This window comes from Perissodus microlepis, chromosome 19 (genome assembly GCF_051167445.1).
Source record: "Perissodus microlepis isolate ML-2025 ecotype Zambia chromosome 19, ASM5116744v1, whole genome shotgun sequence".
Taxonomy (NCBI): Eukaryota; Metazoa; Chordata; class Actinopteri; order Cichliformes; family Cichlidae; genus Perissodus; species Perissodus microlepis.
This window is the reverse complement of record NC_140479.1, coordinates 22,626,839-22,644,636: the sequence shown is the minus strand read 5'-3', so window position 1 is coordinate 22,644,636 and position 17,798 is coordinate 22,626,839. Positions and strand designations below refer to the sequence as shown.

At 41.6% G+C, this 17,798-nt stretch overlaps 1 protein-coding gene across 3 annotated transcripts in view; it reads left to right on the top strand.

Moving 5' to 3' along the window:
* rps6ka1 (ribosomal protein S6 kinase a, polypeptide 1) overlaps nt 1-17,798 on the top strand; it is a 55,441-nt gene that overhangs the window by 33,005 nt on the left and 4,638 nt on the right. For 2 of the 3 annotated variants that reach the window (XM_084915522.1, XM_084915521.1), the window contains exons 3-17: nt 10,114-10,230; nt 10,375-10,456; nt 11,370-11,450; nt 11,623-11,702; nt 11,929-12,035; nt 12,801-12,838; nt 13,204-13,346; nt 13,432-13,502; nt 14,092-14,180; nt 14,312-14,376; nt 14,485-14,587; nt 14,795-14,925; nt 16,188-16,313; nt 16,479-16,568; nt 16,665-16,823. In XM_084915522.1, coding sequence (XP_084771648.1) covers nt 10,114-10,230; nt 10,375-10,456; nt 11,370-11,450; nt 11,623-11,702; nt 11,929-12,035; nt 12,801-12,838; nt 13,204-13,346; nt 13,432-13,502; nt 14,092-14,180; nt 14,312-14,376; nt 14,485-14,587; nt 14,795-14,925; nt 16,188-16,313; nt 16,479-16,568; nt 16,665-16,823 — 1,482 coding nt within the window. Of the gene's footprint in view, nt 1-8,417; nt 8,949-10,113; nt 10,231-10,374; nt 10,457-11,369; nt 11,451-11,622; nt 11,703-11,928; nt 12,036-12,800; nt 12,839-13,203; nt 13,347-13,431; nt 13,503-14,091; nt 14,181-14,311; nt 14,377-14,484; nt 14,588-14,794; nt 14,926-16,187; nt 16,314-16,478; nt 16,569-16,664; nt 16,824-17,798 lie in introns of those variants that run through there. The other variant, XM_084915520.1, reaches the window with a different exon arrangement.

Sequence of the window (17,798 nt, the reverse complement as noted above, 5' to 3'; positions counted from 1 at the left end):
CAATCTTGCCTGACCTGAAGGGTTATCATGTGTTGTAGCTGTTTCCCTCCCTGTTGATCTATACGAATGACAAAACAGATTAAAAAAAAAAAAAAAAAAAAAGTCTTAACTTGAAGCAGATGCCCCTCAGATGCTTGAGCCATCCATCTATTCACTTCATCCCCTCTGTCATCCATTCATGTCTGCTATTGGCCTAGTCGTCATGGTTACTGTGCCCTCGGTGTCACTAAGCCCCGGTTGTGACTTGTGCTGCCAGGAGGAGAATGATAATGCATATAAACACAAGAGCAGACTCACAAAAACGTATACTTTCGTAAATCGTAATGGGTGTACTCATTGGGATTTTCATTCATATACCAGTTGGGTTTAAAGACACACACACACACACACACACACAGAGAAAGGGACAGTCTGTTTCTCTCTTTCTATCACATTCAGACATGTTCATGGAAATGATTGCACAGGGATGCTCTGACAGAAAGTCAGCTCCATTAATCATCCAGTCTGTGTGTGCACTCTGATGCGTCTGTGTGTTCTGAAAGGTCTCTGATATTAGAGTCTCAAGCTACATAACCTTTAAAGGCCATCATCATATATTACCTCCAAAATAAACATAGTATAATCCATTTCATGCTGCATGAGCGATAAGTAGAAGACATTTCTGGCATCAGATTCCAAACTGAAGTAGAGTGTGAACAGAAGTGCTCCATTTGTGAAGATGGAGGCTGGCAAGTGTTACCTGGAAGCATCATCTAAAAAGATGTTTCCTATGTGAATGGCCTTGCCTCTGAAACTACCTCTTGTCTTGCAAATAGGATGCTGGGAGACGGAGACTGCAAAACCTCAGTTGCCATAGTTTCACACTTCTGCCTCTGAGGGTCGATTAAGGAAAACGTTCCGACCATTTCATCCTTTATAGTTCTCATCAATATGGATGCTGATTGTGTCGTCTCCATGCTCTGCCCTTTTGCACCTCTCTCTCTGTCAAGTTAACAAAAACTATCCTTTTTTTCTGTCAGTTTATCTTTTCAAGTTAAAGTCTTTTATTGGTGTCCCTCTGTTCCTGCATTTAAATACCTACAATACAAAGAAAAAGGTTATAATCACGTGCTAGTATTTTATGTCTGTATGTGAATTTTGGGGGTTTATTTGGCATTTGGTTGAGCGGATTTCTAAAGGAGAAAAGCCTGGGACTAAGCAGGAAGTGCAGATTGAGTAGCACTTGAAGTTGCTATTTTAGATGTTGTGGAAATGTTTGTGTGATGACACACAAATTATAGATGAGTGACAAAATGCTCAGGAGATGTTGGGGTTTGGTGTTTCTGGCTTGTACTCTTTATTTTTTTATATATATTTGCAACCAGGTCTAGAGTGCTACACATTTCCACCGCAGCCATGCAACTTAGGTTTAACATCAATGACCTCATTGTGTATATTCACTCTTCCGTCTCTCATTTATCCTTCTATCCCGCCCCTTTGTTCTCTCTAAATCATTTCTGCCATTTCTTTTCGTTCTTTTCTTAATGTATTTATTGACCAAAGCTCCCACTGTGGATATTACACAAGGCCGTTTTAACCCGATGTCAACTGGCCCATTGAACTGCCAATCATCTTACGGCTATCCATGCTGCTGCTATAAATATTACAGATGCCATGACAGGATTTCCTGCAGTATCTGTGCTAATCCTATACTCCTGCTGGGACATTTCCTCTGGCCTCTACCTTCCACTTGTTCGTGTGATTAGTTGTTTTAAAAGTCTATAGAATGCTTCTCCTTTTTTTACACATTTGCTGTTCTGTTGTTATAAAAACTGCATCCATACAGGAAGCAACGTGGCAACCAGAAACCACAAAAAGGGAAAGACATTCAGCAACTTCATTTGAGCTGAATTGCTGATGAGCAATTGAAGACTACCAGTGAGATTGCAGGATACTATTGACTGACATATAACCTGGTAGTAAATACATTATAGGGTTACCTAGGCAACAGGAGGCTGGAATGTCCACAAGAGACTGATCGTCGGCTTCAAAGCAACGCGTGATAAGCAAATCGCCTTCAGTGTGGATGCAAATTTAATGATGCCATGTTGTGTAGTGTACTCTGAATTTGGTTCTTAATTACAAATCTCTCTCGAGAAAATAAACTAATAAATACTTAGCTTAAATAAGTGCTTTAATTTGGCAAACATTCCCTTTGTAGTAGGCTTCCTGGGCTGCGCTGTGATTTTCTTGTTTTCATCATGCACTGGATCTTGTCCACTTTATCAAAACTGCAACCCTTCAACTTCCTTTTGAGGAAGAGGGTGAAGTCACAGTGAGCCAGATCTTGCAGTGGTGACCAAAGAACTGTGTTTGCAATGGATGTTGTGCAGTCGAATTTTATGTGGACAGACTAACACTTGGGGACGATTCACAGTGCAAAATCCAGTGGACACCAGAGAAACAGATTCTTCTGGTAGCACTAATGACCTGATCTGCTGCCTTTAGGACTGAACACTATTGACTCTTTAACTAAGATCTGCTCTTTAGGCTCTAGTGACATAACTCTCATCACTAATGATGATGCTGTGAAAGTTTGATTAGTTTGCAGAAGTTACTGTTCAGTCATGCAAAGTTTAAGACGCGTGCAAGTGGTCAGAATGGGAAGGACTTCACAGAGTTGCTGTTTTTTAAAATTATTATTATCGCTTTTAATGAATGGAGCTGCAGAATGTCATTGCACTGTGTACAAGTGTAAAAAGACAGTAACAATTTTCCAACTCCACAGTTAGGGTCATCGCTAATTAACCATCACAGCTGTGAATTGCAAATAAATATTTCCCCATAGTTGTTATTAAAGGTTTTTATCAACTTATCCTCACATACATGCTTTCAAAATTGGTTTAAAGATTTTTTTAAACTTCCTCAGAAAGCTTGGCTTAGCTAACACACAAATAGTGTCCCTGCAGTTAGTTATAGTTAGTAAAGCAGTGCCTTCACTTGTCCATCCTAGCTGTCACTTAATCCTCCTGATGTGGCTCTGTCACATAATCCTTCTCCCATTTCTGTGTTTACAATGTGCATCTCTAAAACATAATGTTAAAGCTTTAAATAGCAACACGATGACAACTGAATAGTTGTGTAACGTGCACTTCAGAGTATGAATTCAGTGTCATCTTCAGGGCACTTACTTACCTAAAAACCTGATGTATTTTGGGTGTGGGAACAGATGGCTCAGTCTGCTAAGGGATGGATATTAACCCCGGAAGTCCCCTTCATCAGCAAAACAAATGTCAAAGCATGATACATGTTGCGAAACACCCGATGGCTTTGTCATGCTTTCTTTTTTTCTTTTTCTTTTTTAAAAAGCACTGCTGTACTGAAGAGGTCCTATGCAGTACAGATTTACTTATTTATTATTTTTAAAGTGACAATTTTAATTAAGAACAAGTTATCTAAGATTCTTTCCCCTATCAATTTTCTCAGTGCTGGACTGTGGATGAAGGCTTGATCCTCCACCTTTCTGCTGGACAAAGGCAGAGATATTCATGTTAAGCGTTGAGGGTTTAAGGCTATTTACCTTGTGTTGTCATTAAGCCTTTAGGTTCAACCTAGGAGACTAAACCAATCTTTTCTCCAGTGGTATCCTATGATGTAGTGCCTGCCCCGGGCTCAGCTCGTATAAAAGCATCACAATGGGATGACTAAGGATTTCACTGGAACCAGGTGAACGTCCATCTTCCAACCTTCCTTCACCCTCTTCCCTTTTTTGTACCAGCCTGTCAGTCTCGCCTGTTAGCAGGTGTTGGTGGAGGTCATAGAGAACAAATGGGACATGGGAGAGGACAAAATGAACGAGAGCAGATGGAGAGGCTTAAAAATGTGAAAAGGTGTGCTGAAGGAACAGCCTGTCTATCAAAGGTGTTAAATTGACTTTGAAAGGAACTAGTTGAATGAATTCCCTGCCCTCCAAAATATAGTACCGTTCTTTGGTGCCCACCTTCAGATATTAAAGAGGAGAAGGAAGATGCGCCGGCTGATTTAAAAACAGAGAGCCACTTTCTAGCCTGAGTTCATGGTGTGATTGTCGGATACAAAACTCTTTTAGACCTGCATAGTTACAGTGTAGAGCTCTGAATACCTCACTTTAAACAGTGTTTATACATTTTTTTCTTTCTCAAAACATGCCAGGCTATTGAACATCTGTAATTTTCACACAAAACAGTTGATAAAAAGAAAACCACTTTTAAAAGTGGTTAATATTTCATTTATTAATGATATGTAATTCTCTTCAAGGCTATGGGCATGAAAACCAGTAATTAGTATAAAACAGTTGGGATTTGATGAAAAGGGAGCCATATTTCATAATTTTCATATCATTTATCATTCTCAACACAAAAGTGCTGCTTAGCATTTAGGCAAGAGCCCTTTTATGGGAAAAATGTGGAAGCAAAAATGAGTTTTATGTAATCATTTGTGAAACCTAATATCTGTTTGCAAGTCATGGGAACTTACTTATGAGGGTTAAAATTCGGGTCCAGATGATAGTCAGAGCAGACAGTATGTGTCGAGCTTAAGGGGTGTTTTAAGTGGTCGTGATTTTAGATTGTGGCTTGAATTCTGATCTTTTAAGTTTTCCTCCTTAAATAAGCAATAAACGATGAAGCGAGTGCAAAAAATGTCTTCTCATTAATGACCCGTAGGGGGTTGTACACTAATATTTGAACTGAATGGTTAGTTAATCACGTGCAAGTGATGGGAGTATTTGCCAATATTACTAAAACATGTGAGTTTTAAATGAAACTAGTTCTACATTCACATACATATTACTCAGGTTTAAGTATCAGTGTTTGACAATTTTTAGACATTTTTATACATTAAAAGTTGATTTAACCTCAATCATAACTGATTATGCAGCTGCAGATTTTAATGAGGGTGCAACATTTCACTACAAGGACTTTTATTAGGCATTAACAAAAGTAGCAGTTCCTGCTTATAACCTTAAAGCATTTTTATTAGAAATGCCTAAAAATATGGTCCATGCTGCCTACAGTCTCTTTTTGTCTTCAGTTCTTATATAATCTCAGACTCTTTCGTCATTGTGAGGGTACCGCTGCAGTGTGTTTTTTTTTTTTTTTTTTTTTTTACTCCTCTGAGTGTGTTTGCTCTTGCAGGCAAAGTCTAGTGTGGGTATTTGTTTTTACAGATGAATGTTTAGACTGCTCCGTCTCCCTCTCTGGACCTTCCCGCTTTCACTCGTCATCCTCTGTCCGAGCAGTCGGAGCTGTCTTGCAGTTGAAAACGTACAGGTTCTTGCGCTTCATTTTCCAGGAAGGAGCAGAAGCTACAGTGCAAGACACAAACACTAGGAGAGTAACAGCCTAAATTAACTCCTTCCAGGCTCATGCACCATTTGACCAGTGACTTCTCTTTTCCTCTTGTCTCTTCCTCTTGTCTTATTTTTTGTAATGATTCTCTCCTCTGAACTTTGCCATCATGTCGAGCTTTGGTGCGTTGCTTTGACGCAAGACGTGACTGTTGTAGGGTTTAAACTCGTGTGACCTCTGCTGCTGTGAATGGACAGTGTTTGGACAGCACTCCAGCCTATCACCTCCCACATGCTCCCTTTCTGTCCCACTTTGTCTCCCTTACTGTAATTGGTGTCAGAGCCAACACTGGGATTTGGATGAGGCATGAGCTAACAATGTGAGCATGCCCTTACTTGGCTAAAGCTCCTATCTTATGACATCCTTCTTTGGAACACCTACCAGTGGACTGGCTGCAGACCTGTACTGGCCCCTTGTGTTAATCAAAGGGCATTACACCATATCTGTCTCACAGTTGACGCATCTGTTCTCTAGCAGTCTGAAAAGGTAATCAAATGTTGCATAAGCGGACTCAGAGAAGCATTTGTGTTAGCTCGTTTAAGCTTTGATTCGACCGAAGATTATCATGACTGTAGGATTCTCTTATTGTTAAACTTTTACTGTGCCCTTTTTCAGGCTTTGTTAGACTTTTAGTCAGATGATGTGTCAACGGAAATTGAAAACCTCGCATGATTGCTATCTTGAATCTCAAACTGAAGAAAAATGACACAAAAGATTCAAGTTCTTCTCATTGTCTCCGTAAACTTGTCCTTGAAGCTCTTGTATAGACTTCTGATTCATTTTCCCATTGAGAAAGAGCTATTTCCTGCTTGAGTTGAGCCTTTTCCTTCTACGCTGTCCACAGCTAATCGGTCCCCTGCTCATATGCATTTTTTATAACTTTACTTCCCATTTTGCTTAGCATACAGGAAGGTTGTATCTGTTGCGGTATTGCATACAGAGTTGTTGGCTAACTGACACAAGCTGACATAGAAGCAAGTGTCTAAGTGTGACTGTCACAGAGGTTCACTGACACCCAGTGACAGCATCAGTGACATGGAAGTATCTGGACACAGACATGTGGAGGTTCTTATTCCGCACCAAAACCCGCATGCCAGAGGCAAGTAGATGCTTTTATTTCATGTGTGCGTGTTATGAACCTCTGCTTGTTATGAAGTGGGCAGCTGCGTGTGAGTGTGGTCGGGTGAAGAATGTGCTGGGGACTTGCCGAAAGCTTTAGGGAGTGCTTGGCGTGTGTGTGTGTGCATGCGTGCGAGTGTGCGTGTGTTGTGTGATATTTTGGGAGGGGATGAAGGGGTTTCCTCTGTGAGGGTGGATGTGAGAGTTTTCATCTTCCCAGCTGTGAAATGACGGGAAACAAAGGAGGATGTGGATGGAGGATCTTCCACCTCCTCCAACCTCAAAAATCATAAAAAATGTTATTTTTAATGCTGCTTCACTGAAGATTCACTGAAGCCTTTTCACTCAATCGGTGTAGCAAATTTAAAAGTTAGATGCTCTGTTTTTCCATCTTTGCGTTTTGGCCAAGTCATGGTATTAATGCAATCAAACTGAAACTGATCTGCAAAACCACAAAAAATATGTGTGAGGCCATGAAGTGTGAATACTCTTTTTCTTTTTCATTTTTTTAATCTCCCACACACCATGTGACTTCATTTCAAAAGACAGCTGTTCCTGAGTACTCTAGATTCCGGATAACACGAGAACCTTTATAAATAGTTAGTCATAACGCTGAATTTCAGCTTCTTCTCTGCAACAGCTGTCATGCTTGTAAACTCAGCTCTCCTGTGTAGTTGGTTATCTAGTTATCGAGCAGGAAGGATGTGAGATCAGTTCAAGAAAAGAGGAAGTGAGAAGTAGGAGGGAAGAGAAGTTTCCTGTCACTAATGTGGCCCTATTCTACCCTCTTCTTTCTGTGTGTGTGCATGTGTGTGTGTGTGATTGTGTGTTAATGAGGTGTACCTGCAGCAAGCCTGTATGAAGAGGTACAAATGTACCTGTTGCAAAACCCATCATGTTTTACGTAACTCATGTTAACTGCTCCATTCAAACACTTCCTAGAACGAGTCTCATATCACCTGGATAGAGAGGGACTATGCCACTATTAGAGCCCAGGTAAGCTCTCACTACCTGTGTACTGTTGCTTTTAAATCAATTCATTCTGCAGCTCCTCCCTTGCTAAACAAACATTACATCTGCATCCTGCTTCATCCATGTCAGATTGTATTTCCTTTTTCTTTTTTTTCTCGTCTCCCCACCCTCTGGAAAATGTACTCTCCCATCACAAAATTGTTAAGCAAATAACCTTTTCTGAGCACAGGCTGCAGTGCAGGTTCGCTGCCAGCCAAGTAACACTGCTCTTTGGTCAAGAGGAGTTGACTCATGCTCTATATACAGGCGCGTAATGGCTTATTCTCTCAGGTTGAAGAAGTATTTGCCGTATAAACGGCAATAAAGTGAGCAATGGAGGAAAGTAAGAGGATCTCAAGACCACTTTACGAGCAGCGAGAGCTGTGTTAGGAGACAGGATGAGCAGGAACAGGACTGTTAAGAGGGGGAAGAGAGCAACATGCCTGGCCACAGACAGGAAAATCTCTGTCATCCAGAGGCAGTGAGTTGTCTGAATCCTCTCTGGTGTGTTGACACCGAGAGGGGACACATCATCCTCTCTCTGCCATCCTCCTCCACGCTGGCCTCTGTGTTGAATCATGGGTAAAGGGAAGTGGCAGGGAGTTGGGTTCTTGAGTCTGTAAAATTACTGATAATACAAGCAAATTTATTCAGGAAAGCATTTAACTGGCATTTTCTTTTTACTTTTTCTCCATCTCTATCTCTTTTTTGTGCTTCTTTTGAGTTTCCGTGTACTCCTGTTGCTCGCTCGCTTGCTCTCTCTCGCTCTCTTTCTCTCTCTCTCTCTCTCTTTCAGCCGCACACATGTGTGTGTGTGTGTGTGTGTGTGTGTGTGTGTGTGTGTGTGTGTGTGAGAGAGAGAGAGTGTGACAAGAAGTTGGGTGCAGGACTGTGAGAATATAGCAGGCTCTTCCTTCCTGCTCGCTTCGGTTCCAGTTCATTTCAGCTGCAGTCATTCACCGAAGGCACACCGGTCTAATCAGACAGACACAGAGGCAGGGAGAGAGCAAGGACCAGAGATAGAATGGAAGAGAACATGAAGATGAAGCACTGAAGGAAATGTAGCAGAAGGCCTCTGCAGTCGACTAAAGAGCAGAGGCTGAGAGACTTTTCAATATTTATCTGCAGTCCACACAACGAATCCTAATATGAAAGCACAAACGATCCTAAAGTGTGCTCTCGGTGAGATGAGGTGAGATTTGAGATGATTATATGAGAGGTATAAGAGTGTGTACCTTGTTATGGATGAAGGTAGGATGATACAACACTCTGGGAAATGCTGAGATGGAGAAGGACAAGAGAAAGTTCAACCTGACTCGCATGCTGTCCATCTACCTGTTCAAAAAGAACAAATCCTTGACTGGCAGCCCTGCTCACTGTAACACCTACAGACCCACGGCGGCAACGGACAACGACACTGGCACTTTACCTCCGCCGCAGAACCACTGGACGGTAAAGTGACACCTCCTGATATTGACATCTCGATCAGCTTTGAGTAGTTAAGTCGTCGACAGAGCGTTCAGTGGCGTCGTCTTAATGAAACTGAGTTTTGAGAAAATGAGGAGAAAAGAGGGATTCATCAGCACAGCAAAGTGCAAACGAGGTTTTGTATTCGCTCTTGTCGCGGTTGTTCAGAAAACAAGGTGCAACTGAAAGCCTGCTGTGTTCAGCCAACTCTGGTTTCCTGTTGTCAAATAAAGTCCCGGGCTGCAGTGGTCTGTGGTGATGGCGGTGGCTGTTGTTTTGTAGAAACTTTTAAAAAGCTGAAAGAAGAGACTGCTGAAAATATGTCTTTCATCACTTCTTTGAAATATTGATTATGCAACGGTCAGCTGATTGCGCTTTATTTTTTGTTTTCTTGTTTTTTAAATAACTTGTAATTGCCAAGTGTAACTTTATTCGGGATCCGTGGTAATAGTGTAAACCTGAACATGCCTATAAAAGAGAAATTAGGAGCAGGACAGCCCAGATGTTCTGCTTTCTGATCCCTGAGATTTGGATTTCATAGGCAGAAGGAGGGGAAAAGTCTTTCCCCTGAAACTGCACTGGTGAATCTAAAATTCTCCCAGCAGGGTACCTACTGTACTTTGCTTCATCACAGGGCCCGAGGTGTGAAATTCAAGGAAGATTATCAAGGGAGGGGAACACTCTTGAAAGAGAATTGCTCTTCTCTGCATCGTTGTTGTTGTTGTTGAGTTTTGGGTGAGGCTGACACCAGGTCAGCTGCGCGTGTTCATGTGGTGGAGCTGTGAGCGGTGTCAGCTGGGATCCACCCAGTTGTGAGAGTGCGCTTGCTGTGAACTTGCTTTTACACAGATCTACTTCCACTGAATATTTACACCACCAGTTCCCGTATGCTAAAAGCACATAAACGCATCGATAAGCAACTGTTTGTGCTCACGTGCACATCTCACTTCTTACCATGCTTCCTCTTTTTTTTGAAATGTTTTATATTGATGTGGTGCTATTTACAGCAGGAGGCACCTCCACAGGAGAACTTATCTTTGCATAAGCAAGCGGCTTGTGAAATTTTTTTTTTTTTGCAGCTGTGCAGTATTGCTGTCGTTCTGTGATCATTGACTGCTTTCCCTCCGTCTGTTTTCTTTTCACTCTTTAGGAAGATGGAGACATCAAAGAGATCAACATCACCCATGTGGTCAAGGAGGGCTCAGAGAAAGCTGATGCCTCTCAGTTTGAACTGCTCAAAGTCCTGGGACAGGGATCCTTTGGCAAGGTAATTTGCTTTTACTCTTTCGGTTTCTTTCTATTTTGACTACATGTCTATTTTTCTCTTCCTCCTTTGCTACTCTTACTCCCCAACCTACAAAAATCGTTGCATCTTTAACAGTGTTTTTGGTTTATTTAATTTATTTTGCAGGTATTCCTGGTACGAAAGGTGACTCCTCCCGATGCCAACCAGCTCTATGCCATGAAGGTCCTCAAGAAGGCCACACTAAAAGGTACAGCAACGTCGGGCTTGGCTATGGTCGTGAAATTTTAAGAATTGCTGCTTTTCTCTGTTTTGGCTTTTGGCTTCATTGACAGGAAAAAAAAAAACAAAGAAAAGTGAGTGAGTAGTTTTGTTTTTTTTTTGTAGAGCTGCACCTTTCACCTTTCCGGTAATGTTGATTTGAAAAGGCTTCGTGTTTGGCAACTTCATTTTTCAAGTGGTTGTTTAGTTTCATATAAAAGGGTGTATGAATTTCCTGTAACACATGCAGTGGTATGTGTGCATAGTAAGACCACCACTGCTTTCAGTGGGTTCCTATGAACAGGTGTTGTGATCTCACCTTCTGCAAACATCGGGGCATCAGATTTCTTCTCATCGTCTCCCAAAATCACGTGGGTGGTTCTGTGCAGCTTTGCAAATTTAACGGGGACCTGTTACTCTCATTTAAATCTGTGTTTTTATTCTTTAACAGCTTTTCATGACTAACAGGTCAAATTCATCATAATTCGTCTCATTTTGGGTGCAGCTCCTAAGGTCACTCTCTGTCTGAAATTCGCTATTTTACATTCCTTCCCTTTTGCTTGAAGTCAGCTTTTTTCTGATTGGCTGCCCATGGTGAACAGAAGTTTTTAAGCAGCAGCTGAGTTAATCTACTGTGCTCAGAGTCGCAGTTGCATGCACAAAATCCCTAAATTTAGGTCATCATTAACATTCAGCACTGACCCCATTATTTAAGTTTGGCTATGCTTTAATTTGAGCATCCTCTCCTATTGCAGCTTAATGAGTCCAAGTTGAATTGTACTCTCATCAGCACCAGCATTTAGTGTGTTGTAGTACTTTTACCATACTCTGTGGTTATGTACAGACACGTTATAAATCTTTAATGCATACTATCACACTAACCCTCAATCATTGGCCTTCAGTCAGAGACCGTGTGAGGACCAAGATGGAGCGAGACATTCTGGCAGACGTCAATCACCCATTTGTTGTCAAACTGCACTATGGTGAGTCAGCCTGATGCTTTTGTTAGACTCTGCTTCCCTTGCTTCCCTTCCCTCTTATTAATGTTATTTGATGTACTGACTTGATTTACTGTTTTATTACTTCAACTTCCAGAAGCTTAACTCATGCTTCCTGATTTACAGTTGAACTAAATGTGAATTTGTGCATCTGTAGCATTCCAGACTGAAGGGAAGCTGTACTTGATCCTGGACTTTCTCAGAGGAGGGGATCTTTTTACTAGACTCTCCAAAGAGGTAAAAAAAAAAAAAAAGCAGTGACTACTTAGTGTTGTTATGCTGACCTGAGGTCAGGATTTCTTTTTCTCAGTCCTATGTCCACTTATTTATCCTATAAACTGATATGTGCTTACCCATTTATTTTGCATTGTGTCACTCTGCGGTGTTATGCTCTCTTATTGTCTCATTTTACTTTTCTCTGTGTGTCACATCCTCTCTCTTCTTTGTCTCCTTTACCCCTCAGGTGATGTTCACAGAAGAGGATGTGAAGTTTTACCTAGCAGAACTGGCATTAGGACTGGACCACCTTCATAGCTTGGGTATCATTTACAGGGACCTCAAACCTGAAAAGTAAGAGTGGAAAACCAAGCATTTTGCATGCCATGCTGCAGGAAATGTATAATGACAAATATATATATAAAAATATACACACAGTGCATCAGTCATAAACGTCTCCAAGTTAGATTAATCCAGAAGAGCAGCATGCATTTCAGTGAGTGTGGGAAAAGTGTCTTCCCTGCTGCAGACCTGTAGCCACAACCCCAGACAGCAGTGATGACTTCAAAGTGCAACAATTTCCTCCTGTCATATTTCTATTGCACTCACTGCAAAGTATTTTTTACTTGTTGAACCCTGCACCATTTTCATTAGCTTGTGTTCCCTGACTCTCTGCTGTAATTGGCACATCGGTACTTGTTATGGTACATTGCTGCCACCAGCTGTCGATGTTTGTTCCTCAGCGTGTGCTGTGCACAGCACTTGATCTCATAGTATGCATGCAAGACCCGACACCGCCGCTAATTTAAAGAGCCAGTGATTCATTTATGTGTTGCTTTTTTAAATTTTGGTGCTTTTGAATGCTAACATGTTGTATTGAAACTGAAACATGTTTTTATAACTTGGACCACCACATACGGACTGCTATATTAGACTTCAGTTGTTTTTAAGGGTACCTAATGATCCGGCAGCCGAGTGTACTTTGACACCAAGACATACTACAACTGAGCAAAGCATACAGCAAAGAAAAGTTTACTTTGTACAATCCAGATGGGTAAATGTTCAGGCCCTGTATGTAAGATTTTAGTTTCTCTTATATGTGACATTGTTTTCTCCTAGCATTCTTCTGGATGAGGAGGGACACATCAAACTCACAGGTGAGCCTCCTTGTTTCTTCTTTTACATCTACCTCTTACTATTCATTTTGCACACACACTTTCCTTTCCTCTACCACATTGACCTTGATTCACAGCAGCGATGGCTTTATCTCACTGACTTATATCTCCATAACATCCTGTATATGTTCCCCAAGTTAATTATAATACTTTATCTTGAATATCTGTGATAAACCTCTTTAGAATCTCTTATCCTCAACCAGAGGAAACTAATGATAATTAAGAAGTCTCCTTAACAGAGCTCTTGTGGGAAAACTGTTTCATGTTAAAGCTTTTTGTAGCTATTATCGTGCTGCTATATAATGTGTATGATCCGGGTCCTTGGTTAATGTCTTGTGTGTTTTCAGATTTCGGCCTGTGTAAAGAAGCCATTGATCATGAGAAGAAAGCTTATTCCTTCTGTGGCACTGTGGAGTACATGGCACCGGAGGTCGTGAACAGGCAGGGACACACCCACAGCGCCGACTGGTGGTCGTTCGGGGTACTAATGGTAAGGAGGAAAAAAACGTACTAGCTGAGCGTAAATATTACGTAAATAAGTATGCCGATTACATTTTTTGTGTTTTCTCTCCCAGTTTGAGATGCTGACAGGGGCGTTGCCATTTCAAGGGAAGGACCGCAAAGAAACCATGAATCTCATTCTGAAGTGAGTACCACCTGGATTCAAGAACATCCATTCATTTTTTTTCTTTTAACTACTTACTCATGTCCATCAGCAAAAGCGTGAGAGTGGACTAGAGCCTATTCCACCTCACTTTGGGCGAGAGATGTGGGCTACACCTTGGACAGGAAGCCGGTAAATTACAGGGCTAACACAGTTAGACACCTGAGCAGGCACATTCACAACTACATCTGAAGTCAATTTACAATTACCAGCTAAGTTGCTCTCAAACGTTTTCTGGCACGCCCCCCATTTGTAGGCTGAAAAAAGTTTTGGGTTTTTTTCTCCCTCGCTCAGGAATCCCTTTTACCAACTTATTTTAATTCAGTTGTTTTCCCAGATTGTCCATGCCCAACCTGCATGGGCGGTCAGGTGGGGTTTGACGTCCTAAACAGGCCCACAGCTTAGGAACTAACCCGGAGAGTAAATTTGCAGGCACATGGAGAACATGGAAAAACTCAATTCAATACAAAAACCTGTTGCCAAATGTACTTATTCCAACATATTCCAACTGCCTCATTCTATATCCGGTGCAATAATTAAAGCTGGAAGCCCTCTTTGTGTGTTTGTGCAGGGCCCGTCTTGGAATGCCTCAGTTCCTGAGTGCAGAGGCCCAATCTTTGCTCAGGGCTTTGTTCAAAAGGAACCCTGCCAACAGACTGGGTTAGTATCAGCTCTGGAACATGACTTTGACAAATGACGGTACACACTCTATCTGATTTCATAGGGAAAGGCTGTGCTTTATATTGGTTTGTAGTTTTCTATTGTGATTGATTCTATTTGATGTTTTGCAGGATCTAATGCCGATGGCGCTGAGGAGATTAAGCGGCACGGTTTCTTCTCCACCATAGACTGGAATGTGAGTTCTGTGTGATTACATATGTGTTTGAATTTATAGCAACCATCACAGGTGGCATTCAGAACTTCAACTGCACAGCGTGAGTTAAGCTTCTTTATTCCTTTTTAGAAACTCTTCCGAAAAGAAGTAAAGCCTCCGTTCAGACCAGCGGTCGCACGTCCGGATGACACTTTCTACTTCGACTCCGAATTCACCTCCCGCACACCTAAAGGTCGGAAATCAAAAATCAATACACATTTTTTTATTTAAAGGAGACACAGCAACATTGGGATGCACTAACATATTTGTGATTAGCTGTGCTTGTCAATAATACATCAATGTGAAGTTTTTATAGCAGTGCCTTTTTTGTTTTTCTAACATTACTGCAATAAACCTGTCTGTTTTTCCGAAGTCTTTATTTTTATTTATTATCCTGCAGACTCCCCTGGTGTACCCCCCAGTGCTGGAGCTCACCAGCTCTTCAGAGGCTTCAGCTTTGTTGCATCAACTCTGTTAGAGGAGGATGGTTCATCAGAGCCAGTGCAGGCCCCACCACATCCAGTGGTTCAGGTCAGTAGCTATTCACTCTTGGGATAGATAAATACTGGATACTGGAGCCTGTTCTGGCAGGACACAAAGAAAACCGAGAAATTTCCCCTATGACTCCTTTGGCGACAGTGGGAGGGGAAAAAAACTCCCTTCTAACAGGAAGAAGCCTCCAACAGAACCGGGCTCAGGGAGGGGCAGCCATCTGCTGCGACTGGTTGGAGGTGATGGGAGGAAGTTAGGTTAACTGGTCATTTAGAGTGTCCAGTCAACTAAGTGCATGTCTTTGGACCCTGGGAGAAAGTCGGAATACCTGGAAAGAACAAACTCATGACATGGGAAGAAATTGCAAACACCACACAGAAATTCCCCAGCTAGATGGTGGTGAGGCAGCCGTGCCAACCACCACACACTGTGCTGCCCGCAACATGATCAACAGTAACTCGACACACTAAAACTGAACAATGGAAGATTATAATAATATTGGCTGGTGTGATGAGTGTGAATTCAAATAGTAGGGTTTGGCACACTTCAGGCCCCTTAGTTATTCTCACATTGTATACATCTTCTGGTGGCTGTTTCCAGCAGGAAAACAGACCACATCACAAAGCTCAAATCATCTCAAACTGGTTTTCTGAACATGACAGTGAGTTCACTGTACTCAAATGGCCTCCACTGTCATCAGATCTCAATCCAATAGAGCATCTGTGCACTCGAAAATTTGCAACATGGGTGTGCAGCTGGAAAATGCGCAGCAGCTGTGAGATTAAATCATGTCACTATGAACTGAAACCGCTGACGAATGTTTTCAGTTCCTTGTTGATTCTATGCTATGAAGAACTAAAGCATTTCTGAAAGTAAAAGGGAAGTGAGCCTAGTAATTAGTACCTGATGAAGTAGTCGGTGAATATGCCCATGTACCGTAATCTAAAGGTGTGGACAAAGTTATTTCAGTGTGTTATATTTCTGTCGAGTTCTGACTGCTGATGGCATGAAATAGAGACAGATTCTGTGTGTACGGTGTGCGAAAGGCAGACAGGAACAAGATTAGAAAGAAACGACTCAAATGAGGTACACGGCTTCAAATCTTGTGTAATGCCTGGCAAAAGCAGTTTTTCTACTGCGTATGTGGTAGATTTGAAGAGACACTTTGACAAAGAGGAAGAAATTGACTCCAGAAATAGATTTCAGCCCCTTCCCCAACATCATCAACCTCCCCCCACATCAGCTCTTGTCAGTCCGTCACTCCTCCAACGCTCATCACAATTTCAAATCTTCCTCTGCAGCAGCTACACGGGAAAAACGTCCTTTTCAGTGATGGCTACGTACTGAAGGAAGATATAGGGATGGGCTCTTTCTCCGTCTGTAAACGTTGTATCCACAAAGCCACCAACACCGAATACGCTGTCAAGGTATGAACACATAAACACACACACAGGGAAAAGTTAGCTTGTGGATACAGGACAGCAAAATCTAACAAATATGTTTTTCAGTAGTGCTTCAGTAAAAGAAGGAGGAAAATATGCAGCCTTTCAAAAACATGATCTTAATGCCGTTGTTGTGCTTTTGATTTGCAGATGATTGACAAGACTAGCACAGACCCCTCTGAGGAAATAGAGATTCTGCTTAGATATGGACAGCACCCTAACATCATAACACTCAAGGATGTGGGTCTAAACACGCACTCTGTCTGACAACTTTTGTTCGCCTTGGGTGTTGAGTGTAATAAGACTCGCTGATGTTTGTTTGTCTTTCTGTCGCAGGTGTACGACAACGGTAAGCAGGTGTTCATGGTGACGGAGCTGATGCGTGGAGGAGAGCTGCTGGATCGGATCCTCAAGCAGAAGTTCTTTTCGGAGCGAGAGGCCAGCGCTGTGCTGCACACTATCACCAAGACTGCTGAGTACCTCCACTCACAAGGGGTGAGGACCACTAAGACCACTAGGAATTTAAGTCCTGTTTTATATGTATGTTTTGTCTAAGGAGCTTGGAAAGAAAAGCCTTTTGGACTTCTTTGAGTTTCTTGAAGACGTTTCACCTCTCACCTGAGAAGCTTCTCAGTTCTAAGGTCAAATGGTGGAGAGTCCCAGATTGAAGTCCTAGGGGAGTGTCCCCCGAAGAGGGTCATGAACCCCCTTGTTGATCCTCTACCTAATCGCACGAGCCAAGGTGTGAAAATGGGTGTAGGTCACAATCAGCCAAGGTTTCGGGTGAACCCGCTGTGAAACCTAGCCCCACCCCATCATGTGATTTTCTGAGGTCAAATGGCATCTATTGAACCTGTTCTTTTATTCTGAAATGGCAAACCTGTGAAGCACACAATGGGTTTTTTCAAATTATTTTCTGGAGCTGTATTTTAGCAATAGTGTTTTATCAAAATAACTACTGTGAAATAGCTCAGTTTTTTAGAAATATTAGTTAAGGTGCTATTAGAGTTTAGTTATTTGATATGTATTTTGCTTTTTTAAGAAAACTGTTGAATAGTAGTGCCTTTGAAAACCAGGCTAAAGTCTTTACTTTTCTTTTTCTTTTTACTTTTTTATGTTTCCTGATGTTTAAAAACTTACAACACATGTCTACTTTTGTTTACTTTTTATGAATTTTTAGCTTGAAGATGTCAAACTGTGTTCATCCTTTTTAATTATTTTGGTTTAGTAACAACACATAGGGGAATACTCACTTGAAGCACCTCGGTAAATAATTCAACTTCTGATTAGGGTTACAAGAAACCTTAACTCAGTCGCAATCCACACAGGGTTATCGCCACAGCCTAAAGACAGAAAAGTTTCCCATGTTGTGTCACACTCTTTTGGCTGATTGTTGGATTTTCTCTGTATTATTTTAGGGTCTTTATCTTATAATACAAAACACCTTGAGGCGATTGTTGTTGGTGTTAT